The following is a 16,833-nucleotide window of genomic DNA, read 5'->3' as shown; positions in this document are numbered from 1 at the left end:
CAGGCTTGCACCACCATGCCCAACTACTTTTTGTGTTTTTAGTCAAAATGGGCTTTCACCATGTTAGCCAGGATGGCCTCAATCCCCTGACCTTGTGATCCGCCCGCCTTGGCCTCCCAAAGTGCTGGGATTACAGGCGTGAGCCACCATGCTGGCCAATACTTATTTTTATAGAGTTTAATGCCTTGAACATTATGAGGTCCACTTTTCATTATTCATGAGCTAAAGTTGTGTTATGAGTCAGGCCTATCACAGTATACATTTTATTTTTGATAGACACCTTGTAAACCATGGAACTGGCTCTATAAGCCTCAGGTTACTAAGCAGTATATGCATAATTTTTTTTAATATTAGAAGATTAGATTATATTTATCTTAAAAATTCTTCCAATGTGTTTGTGTTTATTTTAGATTTGCATTTTAATTGAATCTATATACATTTCTTTCTTTCTTTTTTTTTTTTAATCAGAAAAATGCTAAGTCCCAGCTATGGATTTCGGGCCTCTACACTTCTGCTTACTGGTGTGGGCAGGCACTAGTGGACGTCAGCTTCTTCATTTTAATTCTCCTTTTAATGTATTTAATTTTCTACATAGAAAACATGCAGTACCTTCTTATTACAAGCCAAATTGTGTTTGCTTTGGTAAGTAACACAGTACATAAACCAAATTTCATAAAGTAATTAATAATAAATTTTAACATTGTTATTTTAAGTAGTTAAGATGTTTTAATTCATATTTTGTAATAAACCAAAACAAAAAACATGCAAAGTGCATGTATGATAAAATGCTAATAGTTTCAGATACCAAAGATGTTTTATACTTATGCCAGGTTACTTGTTTTTTAAAATTTGTAATCTAATTTTTCCCTCAGTAATATTTGTTTTTTTGACTATGTTATTATTTCTTTTATCCTCAGGTTATAGTTACTCCTGGTTATGCAGCTTCTCTTGTCTTCTTCATATATATGATATCATTTATTTTTCGCAAAAGGAGAAAAAACAGTGGCCTTTGGTCATTTTACTTCTTTTTTGTAAGTATATAATACATACAAATAGAGAAATAGTGTTATTTTTTAAACTTCTAATGTAATCTTAAATACAGATGTCTGCTTTAAGACAGTAGGGGAAATTAATACTTCAAAATTACACCATAGAAAAGAGAGGGAAGTGTAACACTGTTACTGAATCAATAATATTTCTAAAGAAATCAGGTGCTACCCATTGAACAGAATTTATGGAGAATCTTACAGAAGACCTGACGTCTGAAACGTCGTGTTGAGTTTATGTCTCCAGAATACAGGGCTTCCTGCCAACACTAGAAAATTGGCTTCCTAACAGTTGACATTACAACCCATCTCTACAGTCTTCAAGAATGTCTCTCTTAACCTTAGCTGCTAATAGTTTCAGATACTAAAGATGTTTTATACTTATGCCAGGTTACTTGTTAGTATAAAAGTAAAGACCTTGTCCAAAATCATGGAAAACTTTGCTGGAAATGTTTGCTGAAATTCTAGAGACACCAGAGTGCCCTGAGTCCTACACTTCAGGCCTCCTTTAACTGATATCCTCAACTGGTGATTGAATGTCTGTCTGGAAAACAGCTCTCAACTCTTGGAATGGGAATCTTGAATCCGTGAGAAGAACCCAACCAAAGATCATCTATAAGAAATGATATATTTAATATTAGGTTGGTGCAAGAGCAATTGCGTTTTTTTGCTATTTAAAGTAATGTCAAAACCGCAATTACTTTTGCACCAACCTATACGACCCACTGACTTCTACAAGAAATTAGTCTGGGACTCTTTTGGCCAGCAGGTAGCTGTTGTTCCTTCTCAGTGGACAGCACTTGGGTTTGACTTCTCTGGTCTATATTTCTTTGTATTCAGCAAACAGTGTCTATAACTATATCTCTTACCACCATCAGCACAATCCAGTGGAAGTACAGAGGCTACAGAAAGAACATTAGGCTCACCTTACTCGGAAAAACTGGCTTTGAGGCAGCCATGAGGATCTGGTGCACAAAAGGTCTTTCCATTTATCCTTTCCATGGAGACTATTTTTTGTTCAGTCAACAGACTTACTGCCATTGTCCAGTGTAATCTCAGGTGCTAGATCAGATGTCTGTAGAAGAGAGTCTTACTGACACTTGGTTGGTTTCTTTTCAGTCAGCACTCTTGTATCTGTCTAGCAAAGGTGAACAAAGAATTCACATTCATTCTTAGTGTTTGCCAGTAGTTTTAGCTCTGAACGAAGTCTACCTTGGAGGTGATAGCCAAGAAATGTCAGGGTTATTGTCCAGCGTGGTTGCGCATGGGTCTGCTCCTGCCAGCCTGAGTGATGCTGCAGATGTCCTAGTGAGTGCCCCTCATAGATGCTTTTTCAGCAGCTTATCCTTCAGTCCTAAGTAAACAGCATGCTGGAATCAAGCTTCCTTTTGTGGCTTTTGCCACTCCTTGTGTTGACCCTTATTACACAGAAATCATTCCAAACTGGAACAAATGCACATCTAGATGGACACATTTTTTGCTATGTGCCTCATGAAATAGTTGCCCCTGGCTTACTGTATACTCACAACTTATCCCAGTTTGTATAGAGCTGGAAATTTCTCAGACGAGAGCATTCAGCATCAGTGATAGAAACATACCTCAGCCCTTGCCTTTTAGCGTTTAGTGGAGAAGCTGAGCAGGTTTGATTTCCTCATGGCTGCAGGCTCCATAGTGATGCTTTGGGTTGGAAAACATTATAGACAAGATTTTTTCAGCCAAGTTCCAGGATTTCAAATCTGTGCATCAATTCCATAGACTGTGACAGAACTTCTAGAACTTAATATGCCAGAATCTTCCAAAACAATAAGTTTCATCTCTAGGCTTAGAGAGCAGAAACCATTTTCCCATTGTGGAGTAAGGAGTGAGAGTCCAGTGAGAGGAACTTTCCTTCAAAAAATGGCAGAAGACAGAATCTGCATTATCATATTATGAATGCCCCTTGTATATACGGCAGCAAGTGAATAGATGAACAAAAGAAGAAATTTGACTTTGTTCTTTCTAAGGAAAGATGATAAGGCAGAACCACTTCTTAGGCTTGTGAACTAACATGGTGATTAAGGTGTTCTCACTGTGATTTGAAAAAATTATCACAAATAAAAGATCACAGCAGAAAATCAGACATGACACTGAGAAACACTGTATTTTTAAAATCAAAACACATATACGTATGATTACATGCCTTTTATCCTTTGCTGCCATTTATGCTTAAGTTGTTATGGATTCAAATAAGGCAAGACAATATTCCAGAGGCAAGGTACGTTTTGGAAAACAAAGACTGTTCAAAATATAAAAACAAAATTACACCACAGTGTAATAGTAAAATATGTATTTATATATTTGTAATTTCTGATTGTTTTTCCTTTGCCCTTCTTATGCTTATCTATTTCAGTATATTTATTTATTTCATTTTTCTATCACTGAAAGGAATCTACATATTTCTAGAATGGTGGAATGTCAGACTTGAAAGAAATTCAAAATTGTCTAGTATGATTTACCAAATTTTATAGTGTTGCAGGAAATTAAGGAACTAGAGAGACCGATCGGGATACAGGAGAGCTTTTATTTTAGGTGTATATCGGCTCAGCAGACATGTGTCCTGAAAGTCTGAGCCCCTAACAAAGAAAGCGAGCAACTTTTAAGCATTTTGGGGCGGGAAAAACTTGAAGCAGGAAGCAGGTTTGCAGAAGTGAGAACAAAGGCTGTTCGTCATTTATGCCATGACTTGCATCTTAGGAAAAATATGAGTTGCAATTTAACTTTCACTTACTTATCTTGTGACCTTGCAGCTGCACAGCAAGAAAAACAGGGACTTACAGAACTTACAGAATATGTGGGAAGGAGATATGGTTAATGTTTCTTGGGACAGACAGTTAGTATTCTCTTTTAACTTTAACTTCGGCGGAGGTGGGGGTGCGCAACTTAAATTCTTTTCAGCCTTGGTTAATACAGCAATTCATTCTATGAGCTATTGTTATTTTTCTGTTACTATAATTTTCACTATTATTACTTATGCTATTATTCTGTTATTTTCTTAATTTCCTACTTCAATAGAGGAAAAAATTTAGTAACTTGCTCAGAAAAACACAAAAAATAGTGACAGGCTCAGGAATAAACTTGAAGTCTCAGACCTTATGTCATTCCTCATGTTAAAAAATATGAGACAGTAGCATGGTTGGCAATACTGATTCAGAACTTGTGCTGATGAACACATCTTGATTTCAGTAGGCTAAAAAGTTTTAAAATTATACCTCTTCACAAAGACCTCAAGTGGTTTGCACTAAAATTTGCATTTGCATACAAATAACTTATAATTTATTTCTAAATATGTATTGAAAATATATGTTGTGAGAATTTATCATTGTACAGCTAGTATCAACTTAAACGATGCTAGTCCTAGGACTAAGGCAATTTGTTTACTCCTCACAGGATCATATGTCAGAAGGTATAGTATGTTGATATTCACTGCAGTTGTCCTTTGGTGATCTGGGATCCATTTGGAAGGACAGTGTAGGCAATGTTTCTCCATCATTGAGTGAAGCCACAGTCAGTAGTTAATTTGTTTCTAGACTCCAGTGGACTTCCATACCCCCAGGGTTGTGGTGCTTTACTGGTACCCTAGACCCCTGCCTGATAAGGAAGTATCTTTTCAGCCTATTATGCTGTGTGGTGGAGGTATAGTAGCACATCTTAGCACATGGAGTTCTGGAGTATCCTCTCACACTGTCAAAGTTTAGACTCCTCTCTTGTTCCAGTGGATCAGAAGAGAGGAAAGAAACTGTAGAAATATGGAGGTCTGGTAGAATAAGAGGAGTCAGCTAGGTGAACTGAAGGACTTAAGAGTGAACCCCAGATTTCTCATTTGTAAAGGGAGAGATAATAAAAGTACTACATTATGGAGTTGTGAGGATTAAATAATTCATGCTAGATTATTAAAACCTGGCATTTATGTAATATTCAGTGAATTTAGCAATTATGATTCTATTTTTATTATAATCAGTACATTAATAAGATCTGGGAAAGAAAGGGTAGTGCTCAATACATACTTGGCTGATCAATTGATTCTTAAAACAAACAAACAAAATTATCCTTATTCCTTCCCATTTGCCAGTAAAAAAATTGTAAAATAAAATAAGTCCATCACAATAAAAACACACAATCTCAGAAAAGTCATTTGTTTGGAATGGGGAAGAAATGGAGCAGGAAGGACAATGAGAAAGCTCCACAGTAGTCTGGTTGAGAGACAGTATGGATTGTTTGTTTTTTTTTATAATAGCCATGTAACTTTCAACATATACAGGTTTTTATTCATTAGCAATATTGTTACCTTAGCCATAAAAAGGTAATCCCTCTATCCTCTTGTCTTGGATTAAATTTAATAATACACGTCAAGAAGTCTATTTGGTCATTTTAGCTTTCACCTTAGTCGCCAGTCTTTATTAAGAATTTTCTATTGGGGATCATAATGTATTCTTGTTAACAAAAGCTTCTTCCCTATTGTCTCTAAAAGGAGAAACTATCATTGTCAAATGGGTATATCTGCATATGGGAACATTATGATATACATCATGAGAACACCTGCATCTTAAATGTTTTACAAAATATCAATGGGTTGAGTATGTCTGATACAATATATTTGAACTTGCCTTGTAGGCCTCCACCATCATGTTTTCCATCACTTTAATCAATCATTTTGACCTAAGTATGTTGATTACCACCATGGTATTGGTTCCTTCATATACCTTGCTTGGATTTAAAACTTTTTTGGAAGTGGTAAGAAATGTTACCAACTGTGTCATTAATTTTGAATATGTAGCTTATTAAAGTGCTTTTCCCAGATCAAGAGAGACAGAAAGTAGTGGAACTGGGGAGTAACAGCAAATGGGCATAAGAGATTTTGGGGGGATGATGAAAATGTTCAAAAGGGGAATCATGGTGATGCTTGCACAACTCTGTAAGCTTACTAAACATCCTTGAGTTCTACTCTTAAAATGAGTGAATTTTATCAGATGCAAAATTAAATCTCAACAAAACATTTAAACTTTTGTCCTATTCACTTTGCAAAATATAGGCATTGTCAAATGCCATTCAAATATGGGTAATGCCAGATTGGGGGAAAAAATGTGCTTGGTTTGACAGGTAATTTGTTAGCCGCTGAGGATAAACTCATATGCGATTCCATTCAATCATTCAAAAATATATATCAAATACTATTCTCTGTTAGTCACTGTGCTAGTAACTGGGGACACCTGATGAGCAAGATAGCACAGTCCTGACTTTCCCAAAGCTTAGTGGAGGCAAAGGCAGACCAAACTTACTCAAGTTAATACAAGGAACTTAAATGTTACAAAGGACAAGGGCAAAGGGCCAAGGGAGGATACACAAGGCACAGCTGGTGTGTTCTAGCGAGTCAGACAATTCTTCTGGGGATGTTATATTTAAATACATGGCTAAAGGATGAATAATAATTAGTTAATGGGACAGGAGGTAAGCATGTTCTGCAGAGGAAAGCAAAGGCCTTGAAGCAGGAAAAGCCAGGAGGCATTAAAGAAACTGAATGTGGTTCAAGTGGAGAAAAGTATACGATGAGGCCAGGGCAAGAAAGTTAAGTGGAGAACACACTTTTTGGAGCTCTGTACCACTCTGGATGAAATGGCTTTAAGGAAAGTAAAGAGGGCTTCTGTAATCAGGGTTGTCCTTGGCGAACTGGAAAAGCCTTCTATTTGCAAAAATACATCTCCATTGGCTGAGCAATGCCTGAAGTTCTCGATTAGAAACTAATCCCTTTGCTTAAAGCATTTTCCTCCTAAGTAGACCTGCAAGGTGAAATACATTCATCTAGATCTGTCATGTATTATATAGGAGGAATAAGTAACTTTCTGAATGAACTGATTGATGAAGAAAGAATAACGTGCTGGAACTAATTATCATTATGGGAAAATAGTCACCATTGGGATAAGAAAGGGCTCTGAAAAGGCTTGTCTGTGGCACTTAAGAAAAATATTGTCAACCCCCAGAAATTTTACCAGTGCCAGCACCTCTCTCTGCTATGCTTTCAGTAATAGCATATTACTGTTTCAGTAATAACATATGCTTCAGTAATAACATATGCTTTCTGCAAATGTTAAAACCAAATTTTTTTAAACAAAGAATTGAAGAGAGGAACAGACGTAGGTTACTTGCTTATTGAGAGACAGTAAGAGTTGAGTAGGAGGTTCTCTTTTCTGTGGGGAATTACTTTGTCACTAGTGCACACAAAGAAATTGAGATCTATGAGGAAAATATTCAATATGTGAATTTTATATTATTTAAGTACAAATCATAAAGCAGATGAATTATCATTAGTGTGTGTGTGTTTTGTTTTGTCTTTTCAGAGAGACCAGGAGCACTACAGAGAATTTCCAGAGGCAAATTTTGAATTGAGTGCCACTGATTTTCTAGTCTGCTTCATAGTAAGAAGGCCTTTCCACCTCAGCACACATTCTTTTGGATGACTGTCATTCACTATAACAATTTGATCTTGTCCAAAGTGTGCCATTTTGAAAGTGTTTTTATATGATCTTAGATAAAGCGCTTACCTTCAGACATGTTTCTAAACCTTAGAGTTACTTTTTACATGCTTGGATTGGCTACATGTGTCCAAAAGTTAATATTAAATTAATTTTTTGTTTGCTTATCCTGTTTACTGTCCCTCCTCTAAATTTGAGAGAGCTTGTAAAAAATAGAGATGCAATATAACTTACTTCCTTTGAATAATAGATTAAAAAGGCAAGAACTGAATAATAAAAGTGAAAGGGAAAATGATTATTTTGGTGTATTTAGGCTGAAGGGAACTACTGTCTTTGAATCCTATGTGTCAGTACTTTTCTAGGTACAGGAGAAAATAAAGACAGCGGTCCCTGCCCTCATGGAGCTTATATTCTGGTGGAAGGACATGGATAATAAACTAAATGGATAATATGTGTGGTGTCAGATGGGTGGTCAGGAAAGGCTTCGAGAAGAGCACTTCAGTAGGAAGTGGCAAGAGTGACCCCGGCTCAATCCAGGGTCAGCCAGGCCAGTGTGGTTGTGACTGAGTGACCAAGGAAGAGAGTGATAAGAAAGATGGCCACAGAAGTCATGGGATAAAGCGAGAGGCCAGGAGAAAGGGTCACACAGGGTAATCTAGATTACTCTAAAGGCTTTGACTCTACTCTGAGTGATGGAGGAGGAGTCATTGGAGGGTTTTAAGCACAGTGATAAGTTCAGGCTTATGTATTTAAAAAGTAGCTCGGGATACTGTATTGAGAACAGATGTTTAGAGCAAGAGGGGCAGAGATAGCCCAAGTAGGAAGGGGTTGCAACAATCCAGGTGAGACATTATAATGACCTAGGCCTGGGTGGGAGTATCATGAGTAGGGGTGAGAAATAATTGGGTTATGGATAATTTTGAAGATAGAGCAGATAGAATTTACTTACAAACTGAATATGGGTGGCGAGAAGAAAGGAAACAGGTTTCACTAACCTGGATTGTGAATGTATAGCTACATTTCTCCCCCAGCTTATGAGAATGATTCACAACTATTTACCCAAAGACAAAACACCACCAACTTAATTCAAATATTTAAATAATATTTGTGAACTTATGCCTAAATATAACTGTATTTCTTTGCTCATAGCCCTACTTTCAGACTTTGCTATTCGTTTTTGTTCTAAGATGCATGGAACTAAAATGTGGAAAGAAAAGAATGCGAAAAGATCCTGTTTTCAGGTTGGGGTGAAATTTAACTTTATACTTAATATCATATTTTAACATTCCTAGATGGTGTCTGTGCTATCATCTTGTTAATACAGATTTACATTTACAATGGAAGCACATGTTGATTGTCATTAGGGAATGTGGATTGCTGCCTTACTGCCAAGAGATAGAACTCCCAGGCAGAGTTCTGGCTGTAAGCAGCTGTAAGAAACCTTCACTCCATCCAAAATTTAATAAGGACCCAAATATGCCATTCTCTCATCTGAGATAATTGTGCATCCTTGAAAAGAAAAGATGGGAAGGAATCGATTTAGCAACATAGTTGAGTGTTTTAAAAATGGAGGGCTGTAGAAAGGGTGAGCAGTAAATGATGTTGAAAAAAAATCTGGTGTGATGAAGATGGGCTCAGACTGAGTAGAGAAAATGAGAGTGACATGAATTTTAAAGAGAAAGAAGCAGTACCTGCTGACAGATTTGAAAGGGTCAAAGATTCTTACTGGAAGAATGGCAACAACATCAAGAAAGGGATTCTGGCTAGTGGGACAGGAGTTCTTGGCAAAAGCAGAAGCAATATTGACAGTCATCACCACATCATCACCTGCACATTAGAGAAGAGGACAGTAGTAAAATCACAGGAATGCTGATTTTTGACACATCTTTTAACAGCTAGAATACCACATGTAACACATTTCATTTTCTCCATAGAATTTCCCCCCAAAGTAGAGATGCTAAGCCAAATCCAGAAGAACCCATAGATGAAGATGAAGATGTTCAAGCAGAAAGAATAAGAACAGCAACTGCTCTGACCACTTCAATCTTAGATGAGGTAAAAAAGCAAGGGGCAAAATGGATATTAATGGAGATATTCAAGAACTGTCAAGAGCAGGATTTGATACACTGGGTTTCATTTTGAGAGTTTGGAGTTTGGTGCATTTCTGTATTATGCGTCCAGGACACTCCAAAGAAGTATCTGCATAATCAAGGCACTTCGCTTATTCAGAGTGTCCTAGAAGCTAAAAAGAACACAAAACCTAATGGTTTTAATTTTTCTTTTGAGAAAAGTGGGCTTTCATAATTAGGGCTATAATTGCACAACCAACAAGACCTCATGAGTTAAATAATTTAAGTTAGATTTGTCGAAGAATGCTAAATAGAGATTAAGATTTTAAGGGTTACTCTATTTGACTTAGATGTGATGGTTCCATGAGGTTAGCCACCCCTTTTCTGGCAAGACAATAAGCTGCTTCCATGAAACTCAGTCTATTTAGAAGCAAGAAATATTTTCTACATTAATGAATGCATATTACATTTAGCAGCATGAATTACTCTCAACTCAAAATATGGTTTGGCTTATGACATAAGGCATGAAAGGTTCCAGCAGAGACCTAAAGTCTCTGAAATTTAAGAGGAAAATCATGCTGTCATCTCTTCTAGAAACCTGTTATAATTGCCAGCTGTCTACACAAAGAATATGCAGGCCAGAAGAAAAGTTGCTTTTCAAAGAGGAAGAAGAAAATAGCAGCAAGAAATATCTCTTTCTGTGTTCAAGAAGGTCTGTAATAATCCCTTTTAAAACTTACCATTACTTTTAGAACTACCTACCGAACATCTATGTCATAGGCACAGTTTTACTTGCTGAAGCATTCATTCATTTTATATATATATATATAGTGTGCCAGGGAGTGTTTTAGACTCTGGAAATACAATTGTGAAGCCACTAGACAAAGAGCATCCAGGTAGAGGAGACAGTGAGGGCAGGGACTCAGACACATTTGGAAAGGTTGTGTCTCTAGCCAAGAGGCCAGTGAATGCATCCATAAATGGAAGGGATAAAGCTATAGAGCTGAGCAGCGCCAGATTAGGTACAGCTTTTGAAAACAGCAATGAGTTTGTGTTTTATACAAGTTAGCATAATACCATTGGAGAGTTTTTAGCGGATTTGTGTCATATTTAATTTATATTTTGAAAAGATTACAGATTGGCTATTGTTCGTTTGTCAGTTTGGGTTGGGGGGGACAAGTTCAGAGGCTTTTATATCAGTTGGGATGAAAGATGATGGTAACTTGGACAGAGGTGGTTGAATTTGGGATGAAGAAAATATCCCTAACTTCTCAAGTTTGAGAATCATTCATACATGTACTCAGTGCATCGGCCATCTATTACGGAAAACAGTTGGACACATTTCCAATGGAAACAAGTAATCTGGGGGGAAAAGGACAGATGTATTGACATCAAATTCATTAGCTTTGCAGTAACATTTGGCATAATTACAGAAAATAAAGAACATGCTTTGGTGATGTGGATTACATATATGTTATCAATCTCAAAATGGTACTAACTGAAGGGTGCAAAAATCTCAGAAGATTTCACTGGAGCAAAAGGTTTATGTTGTTCAGTATTTCACTTCCAATATTGATAGTCTGATTCTTTCTTTCAGGTGAAATTTTGGGATTGCTAGGACCCAATGGTGCTGGAAAAAGTTCATCTATTAGAATGATATCTGGGATCACAAAGCCAACTGCTGGAGAGGTAGTGAGGAAATGGTTTCCATTTCCAAAACAGAAATTTCATGATACGTATAGATTATATCTTTGTAAGACTATACTATTTTTCTTTTTTTTTTTTTTTGCCTTTGGATAAATTTTATTTTTCCCCTCTTTAAATTTTTACTGGGCATCAGGTTATACAGGACTTGGAATCTTACCAGAAACCAATTACCTTTTACTCATCAGTTTCTCAAGAACTACCTGAGCTTATTAGGTCTCTTTTCTCCTCTGCATGTAAAACTATATTTTTATATTTGTACTTTAAATCATTTTCTGTAATAAATATATGAAGTAATTTCTATAGTATTTATTTGATGCTTAAACAATTTAGACGCTTATATTTGTCAGTTTCTGGAGTAATTACGCTATTGGAATAAAGGCTGCATGCCTTTCTAAAGCTCTTTTATTTTTTTAGGTGGAACTGAAAGGCTGCAGTTCAGTTTTGGGCCACCTGGGGTACTGCCCTCAAGAGAACGTGCTGTGGCCCATGCTGACGTTGAGGGAACACCTGGAGGTGTATGCTGCCGTCAAGGGGCTCAGGAAAGCGGACGCAAGGCTCGCCATCGCAAGGTACAGACGGGACCTGCGATGCCTTTGTGTCAGAATGCAGGGAGACTGTAGCACTGATGATGAATTCACTAATCAAGAACGGAGAGTCAATATGCTATCTCCACCTTTCCAGAGTGTCAGTGGCAGAGCAGGGATGAGGGACAAGACCTGACTTCCTGCATCCCTGAATGAGAGATCTTTAAAAAATGATTATATAAAATAATTGACAAGGAATAAGTGAACGAATCACCATGAATCGTCATCCATTTCAGTTTTCTAATTTAAAAAACCTGGAAATGAAATAATCATCCATTGTCAGTTTCTCATTCAGAATTCTAGTTTTTCCTAAAACTGTTTATGAGGCAAAAAAAAAAAAAGTCTTTCATGTTCCAAAATAAACCAATCTCTTTTTTAAAATCATGAGTTAGGATTTTGACAATAATATTACTAAACTTCCCTCTAATGCTGTTACTGTTCTGTGTGCTTGGATTTTCCAAAAACCTTGTCTTGACCAGATATTCTCATTCTGTTTTCTGTCAGATTAGTGAGTGCTTTCAAACTGCATGAGCAGCTGAATGTTCCTGTGCAGAAATTAACAGCAGGAACCACGAGAAAGGTACGTGCGGTGTGTGATGCTCTATGGAGAGCTGGTGTGGTATGGTAGCAAACAGGGGTGTTTTTCTACGTTGCAGTTGTGTTTTGTGCTGAGCCTCCTGGGAAACTCATCTGTCTTGCTCCTGGATGAACCATCTACGGGCATAGACCCCACAGGGCAGCAGCAAATGTGGTGAGCATCATTATACCCCAGAGCTGCGAGCATGCACATTAGGGAAGGTTGCATATTTTAACTGGTCTTGGAAAATCAGCCCTCAAACCCACTAGTTCCTGATTCAGTGGAAATAATTTATATTATCAGGAAAACAAATATTTAACCAGTAGATGATCTAATCTGCATGATGTTCACGTGGTATTCAGGTTAAAAAGACCCAACATTTTCTTGGGGTTTTAGGTTTTCAATGTGGACTGTTAAAATACAAAAATATTTTGCCTTTTAATTATTGAGATGTCTATAACTGTTTCTTCTTTTTTCCCTTCTACTTTGTTTCCTGGGAGACTATTAACTTCCTGACACAATTTTCCTGTTTGTTTTTTTTCCTTTTTAATGTGACCTGTCAAATTTGTTCCTCCAGTTTTTCTCGAGTTTATTCTTTCACTTACTTTTCCCATCTAGGATTTACCCTTTGGAATAATAAAATCTTCAATCTAGTTTCATATTTGTCACTGTCCAATACTTTTCCAACTTTAACAAAAACTTTGTTATGGCAATTTTATACAAATGTAGAGAATCGCTTATGAATCCATTATTCCCACGGACAAGTTTCAGCAGGTATCAATAGAACCAATCTCCTTTGATCTATATCTCCACCCACTTCCTTTCTCCACCCTCCAATTATTTTGAAGGAAATACAAAGCAACATATTCTTTAATTTATAAATATTTCAGTTAGTATCTTCAGAAGATAACTCAACTACAATATGATTAGCACATCTAAAAATACTTAAAAATGTTATTTATGTTATCAAAAACCTAGTCAGTACTTACATTGCACTATTTTTTTGCATTAGGATCTGAATATGATTCATATATTGTATTTTATCTTGTTTTTCTTCTGCACTTAGTTGTTTTAAATACTGTTAATTTTTTTGCTCACTGCAGGCAGGCAATCCAGGCAGTCGTTAAAAACACAGAGAGAGGTGTCCTCCTGACCACCCATAACCTGGCTGAGGCGGAGGCCTTGTGTGACCGTGTGGCCATCATGGTGTCTGGAAGTCTTAGGTGGGTGTCTCTCCGAAGCCTGCATTTGATGCTCAAAATGAGATTTCCCATGGAAAGGGCAAAAATCCCTGTGCGTGGCTGGAGCCCTTCCGTTTGGCTTCCTTGGTGACACCTTTTCTTCTACATTTGAAATTTAAGAATAACATTAAAAAATTAAGGGCAATATTTTTTCCAACATATTCTCTTTCTTGCCCATAGATGCATTGGCTCCATCCAACACCTGAAAAACAAACTTGGCAAGGATTACATTCTAGAGCTAAAAGTGAAGGAAACGGCTCAAGTGACTTTGGTCCACACTGAGATTCTGAAGCTTTTCCCACAGGCTGCAGGGCAGGAAAGGTGAGACGGGCTTTTGATTATGGAGAAATATGGAGGGTTTATCCACTCAGCGGTTTCCTTTTTGCTGTGTGAGAACTTCACAGTGATTTGGCTTCATAATAAAAGTTAGGGACCTCAGAAAAGGATTTGTTCAGTATTCCAGATTATAAGAGATTGAGACCTACCCAGGAAGCTGTGTCCCCTGGGGCAGACCAGGCACACTCTCCTCGGCCATCCCAGGCTGATCCCCAGCTCCAGAGGGGTACTTGGAAAGACTTGGGAGAAGGAACTTCTGATGACTCAAAGCCACACAGGACCACAATGGTGTCCTTCCTGGGCCTCCTCATAAATGCTTAACATATATAAATATTTAAAATGTAAAAGATGTAAATATTTAGGGTGAATTTTCCCCATAGGAAAAAAATGGCAATTGAGATAATCAAAGAGTCTCTCTTTAATGGAATTTTCATACCTTAAAATAGAGAGTGGAAAGGGGTATGTGTGTATGTGTGTGTGCATGCCCACATATCTGTGTGTGTGTGTGTTTGTGTATGTCTGTATGTTATTTGGGGGAGGGCAAGAAGGTGGAGCAGAAACTGAATTTGAAATTCCCGTGGAGAGATAAGTACATCAAAAAATAGGACATAAAAGCTACTATTTTATTTTAGTACAGTGTAAATGTAATTAAATTTTCTAAGATAGATATCAGAACATGTAACTTTGTCCCATTCCCAGACGTTTGGTGTCACAAATCAGAGAAGTGGTTCTGATATAGGTGGGAAGATCAAAAATGATAAAACAGAAAGAGCAGTGGCTGGTCTGAAAAGGGCCAATCCTGGACATCTGGTCAACCTTAGTGCCACCTGGGAGCACCAAACCCCTGTTTGGGAATAAGCTGGGAATAGGGCATGAGGGTTTACAGCCAGAAGTAGCACACGGAAGCAAGATGCCCCAAATCAATTACGGCTCTTCCTTAGAGGTCAGGAAGTATTTAGTTAAAGTGTTTTATGTCCTTCCTCTACTGCAATCTCCAACTCTCCCAACCTCATATTATTCTTTACAAGTTAGACTTCTGGGAGGAGGGGGAATCAAGGAGATTCCGAGGTTTTTTGATTGGCAGCCCAAGCTCTATTGATTTCCTTACTTCTAGATGGCCCTAGGGCCTAGAAAGAGCCTTCAGAATAAATATGTCTTCCTTACAGATCTTTCGCCAATATCAACCTCCATCTCCAAGATTTGCCACTATTTATGGTTTTACAAAATAGTCCTGAATTTACTTTTGTTTAAGTGTTTATATTTTCCATTGTAAATGTAAAGCAAATTGCTGGAAATGTAAGAAATAAAGAAAAAATTCATTCATTAAAAAAAACAAAACAATGAATTAGCTTTCTGATGACAAAGATGAACATTTATTTTGGGGTTAATTCCCAACCTAATTTGAACTAATCAAAGGGAATAGTTCAGAATACCTGATTTTCAACATGCAAAGGTTTTGCATAAGCTGAGCACATATATAATTATGCTGAGTTCTTACCAGGAGAGCTGTCTGCAACAGCCAGATACCAAAAAGCAATTCAAAACAATGCTGTGATTTCATATTTAAGAAATACATTAATTTGCATTACTTTTAAGAAGAAAATTGTTGGTAATATCAATATTTATTCTGATGCTCATTTTCTCCCCTTGAAACTCAGAGCTGAAAACGACATCTTCCTATTTTCAGGTATTCCTCCTTGTTAACCTATAAGCTGCCCATGGCAGACGTTTACCCTCTATCACAGACCTTTCACAAATTAGAGGCAGGTAAGAGTGAACACATTCAAATAAATCTTTTGAAGAATCAACTAATACTAAAATAATAATTTAATGGAAGCTAATTGTGTAACAATTTTTTAAAATAGGGCTGTAGGGTATGATTTTTAAGAATTCCAATGGTAGGTAATGGTGAGATTTAACCCCAATTTAGGTTACTCTGACTCTGTGAAAAGAGGTTAATCTCCAGTGCAGGGACCGAAGCTGCAGGAAACACACATGCTTAACTGTTCTTACTGTGAAACCATGGCATCCCCCTCTAAAAGCCCCTCTGTGTGGCCTGCTTTGCCTACATGTATATAATCCATTCACACCAAGTGTCCCAAATTATTACTTGACTCCCTTTCTTTCCTTACATATCCACCTCCTTCCCACTTTTATCCCTCAGTTGATGCCCTTGCTTTATATTTCACTAATAAAATAGAAGCAACAGAGAAAATTTCCATCCATCCATCAACCTCCTTGTGTCTGTGCAGGTGTATTTGGCCTTCCTATTTGAATGATAGCTTCGACCGTCCCCTGCATTGTGTGTAACTCCTTTTGCTGGTTGTAATTGTCCACACTCTCTCTCCTGTCATCATTTTCTCTGCTTTCAACCCCGTCATTCCCAACAGCAGACCATTGGGTGTAATTTCTCAGCACAGCATAATGGTGAAGAGCTCAAACTTTAGAGCCCATCTTTCTGGGTTCTCAGCCCAGGCATGCTGCTTACTAGCTGGGTGATGTTGGGTGAGGTACTCAATCCCTGCATATCTAGATGGTTCGTCTCTGCAATGATGGATACTATTAGTGCCCACTTGGCCATGTTGTTAGGATTAAATGAGTAAATATTTTAAGTGCCTAGAACAGTGCCTAGCTCATTGTGTTTAACATAATATATATCATAATATATATATCTGCTTTGTTCCTTCCATGCTAGATAGATGACTTTCTAGTTCTTCCTAAATGCTGCCAGACATGTAAGCTCCTGCCTCAGGACTTTGTACTTGCT

General features: G+C 37.3%; 1 protein-coding gene across 5 annotated transcripts in view; it reads left to right on the top strand.

The window, feature by feature from the left end:
* ABCA6 (ATP binding cassette subfamily A member 6) overlaps positions 1-16,833 on the top strand; it is an 89,837-nt gene that overhangs the window by 54,273 nt on the left and 18,731 nt on the right. For all 5 annotated transcript variants that reach the window (XM_063599362.1, XM_063599361.1, XM_055101723.2 and 2 more), the window contains 14 exons: positions 469-642; positions 918-1,031; positions 5,697-5,816; positions 7,418-7,495; positions 8,702-8,793; positions 9,487-9,607; positions 10,216-10,333; positions 11,219-11,310; positions 11,743-11,897; positions 12,417-12,492; positions 12,569-12,663; positions 13,593-13,712; positions 13,911-14,051; positions 15,754-15,833. In XM_063599362.1, the coding sequence (XP_063455432.1) occupies positions 469-642; positions 918-1,031; positions 5,697-5,816; positions 7,418-7,495; positions 8,702-8,793; positions 9,487-9,607; positions 10,216-10,333; positions 11,219-11,310; positions 11,743-11,897; positions 12,417-12,492; positions 12,569-12,663; positions 13,593-13,712; positions 13,911-14,051; positions 15,754-15,833 (1,576 nt within the window). The remainder of the gene's footprint in view (positions 1-468; positions 643-917; positions 1,032-5,696; positions 5,817-7,417; positions 7,496-8,701; positions 8,794-9,486; positions 9,608-10,215; positions 10,334-11,218; positions 11,311-11,742; positions 11,898-12,416; positions 12,493-12,568; positions 12,664-13,592; positions 13,713-13,910; positions 14,052-15,753; positions 15,834-16,833) is intronic.

This window comes from Pan paniscus, chromosome 19, assembly GCF_029289425.2.
Source record: "Pan paniscus chromosome 19, NHGRI_mPanPan1-v2.0_pri, whole genome shotgun sequence".
In the NCBI taxonomy this organism is placed as follows: domain Eukaryota; kingdom Metazoa; phylum Chordata; class Mammalia; order Primates; family Hominidae; genus Pan; species Pan paniscus.
The sequence above is the reverse complement of the archived record's forward strand: the minus strand, read 5'-3'. Positions and strand labels throughout refer to the sequence as shown.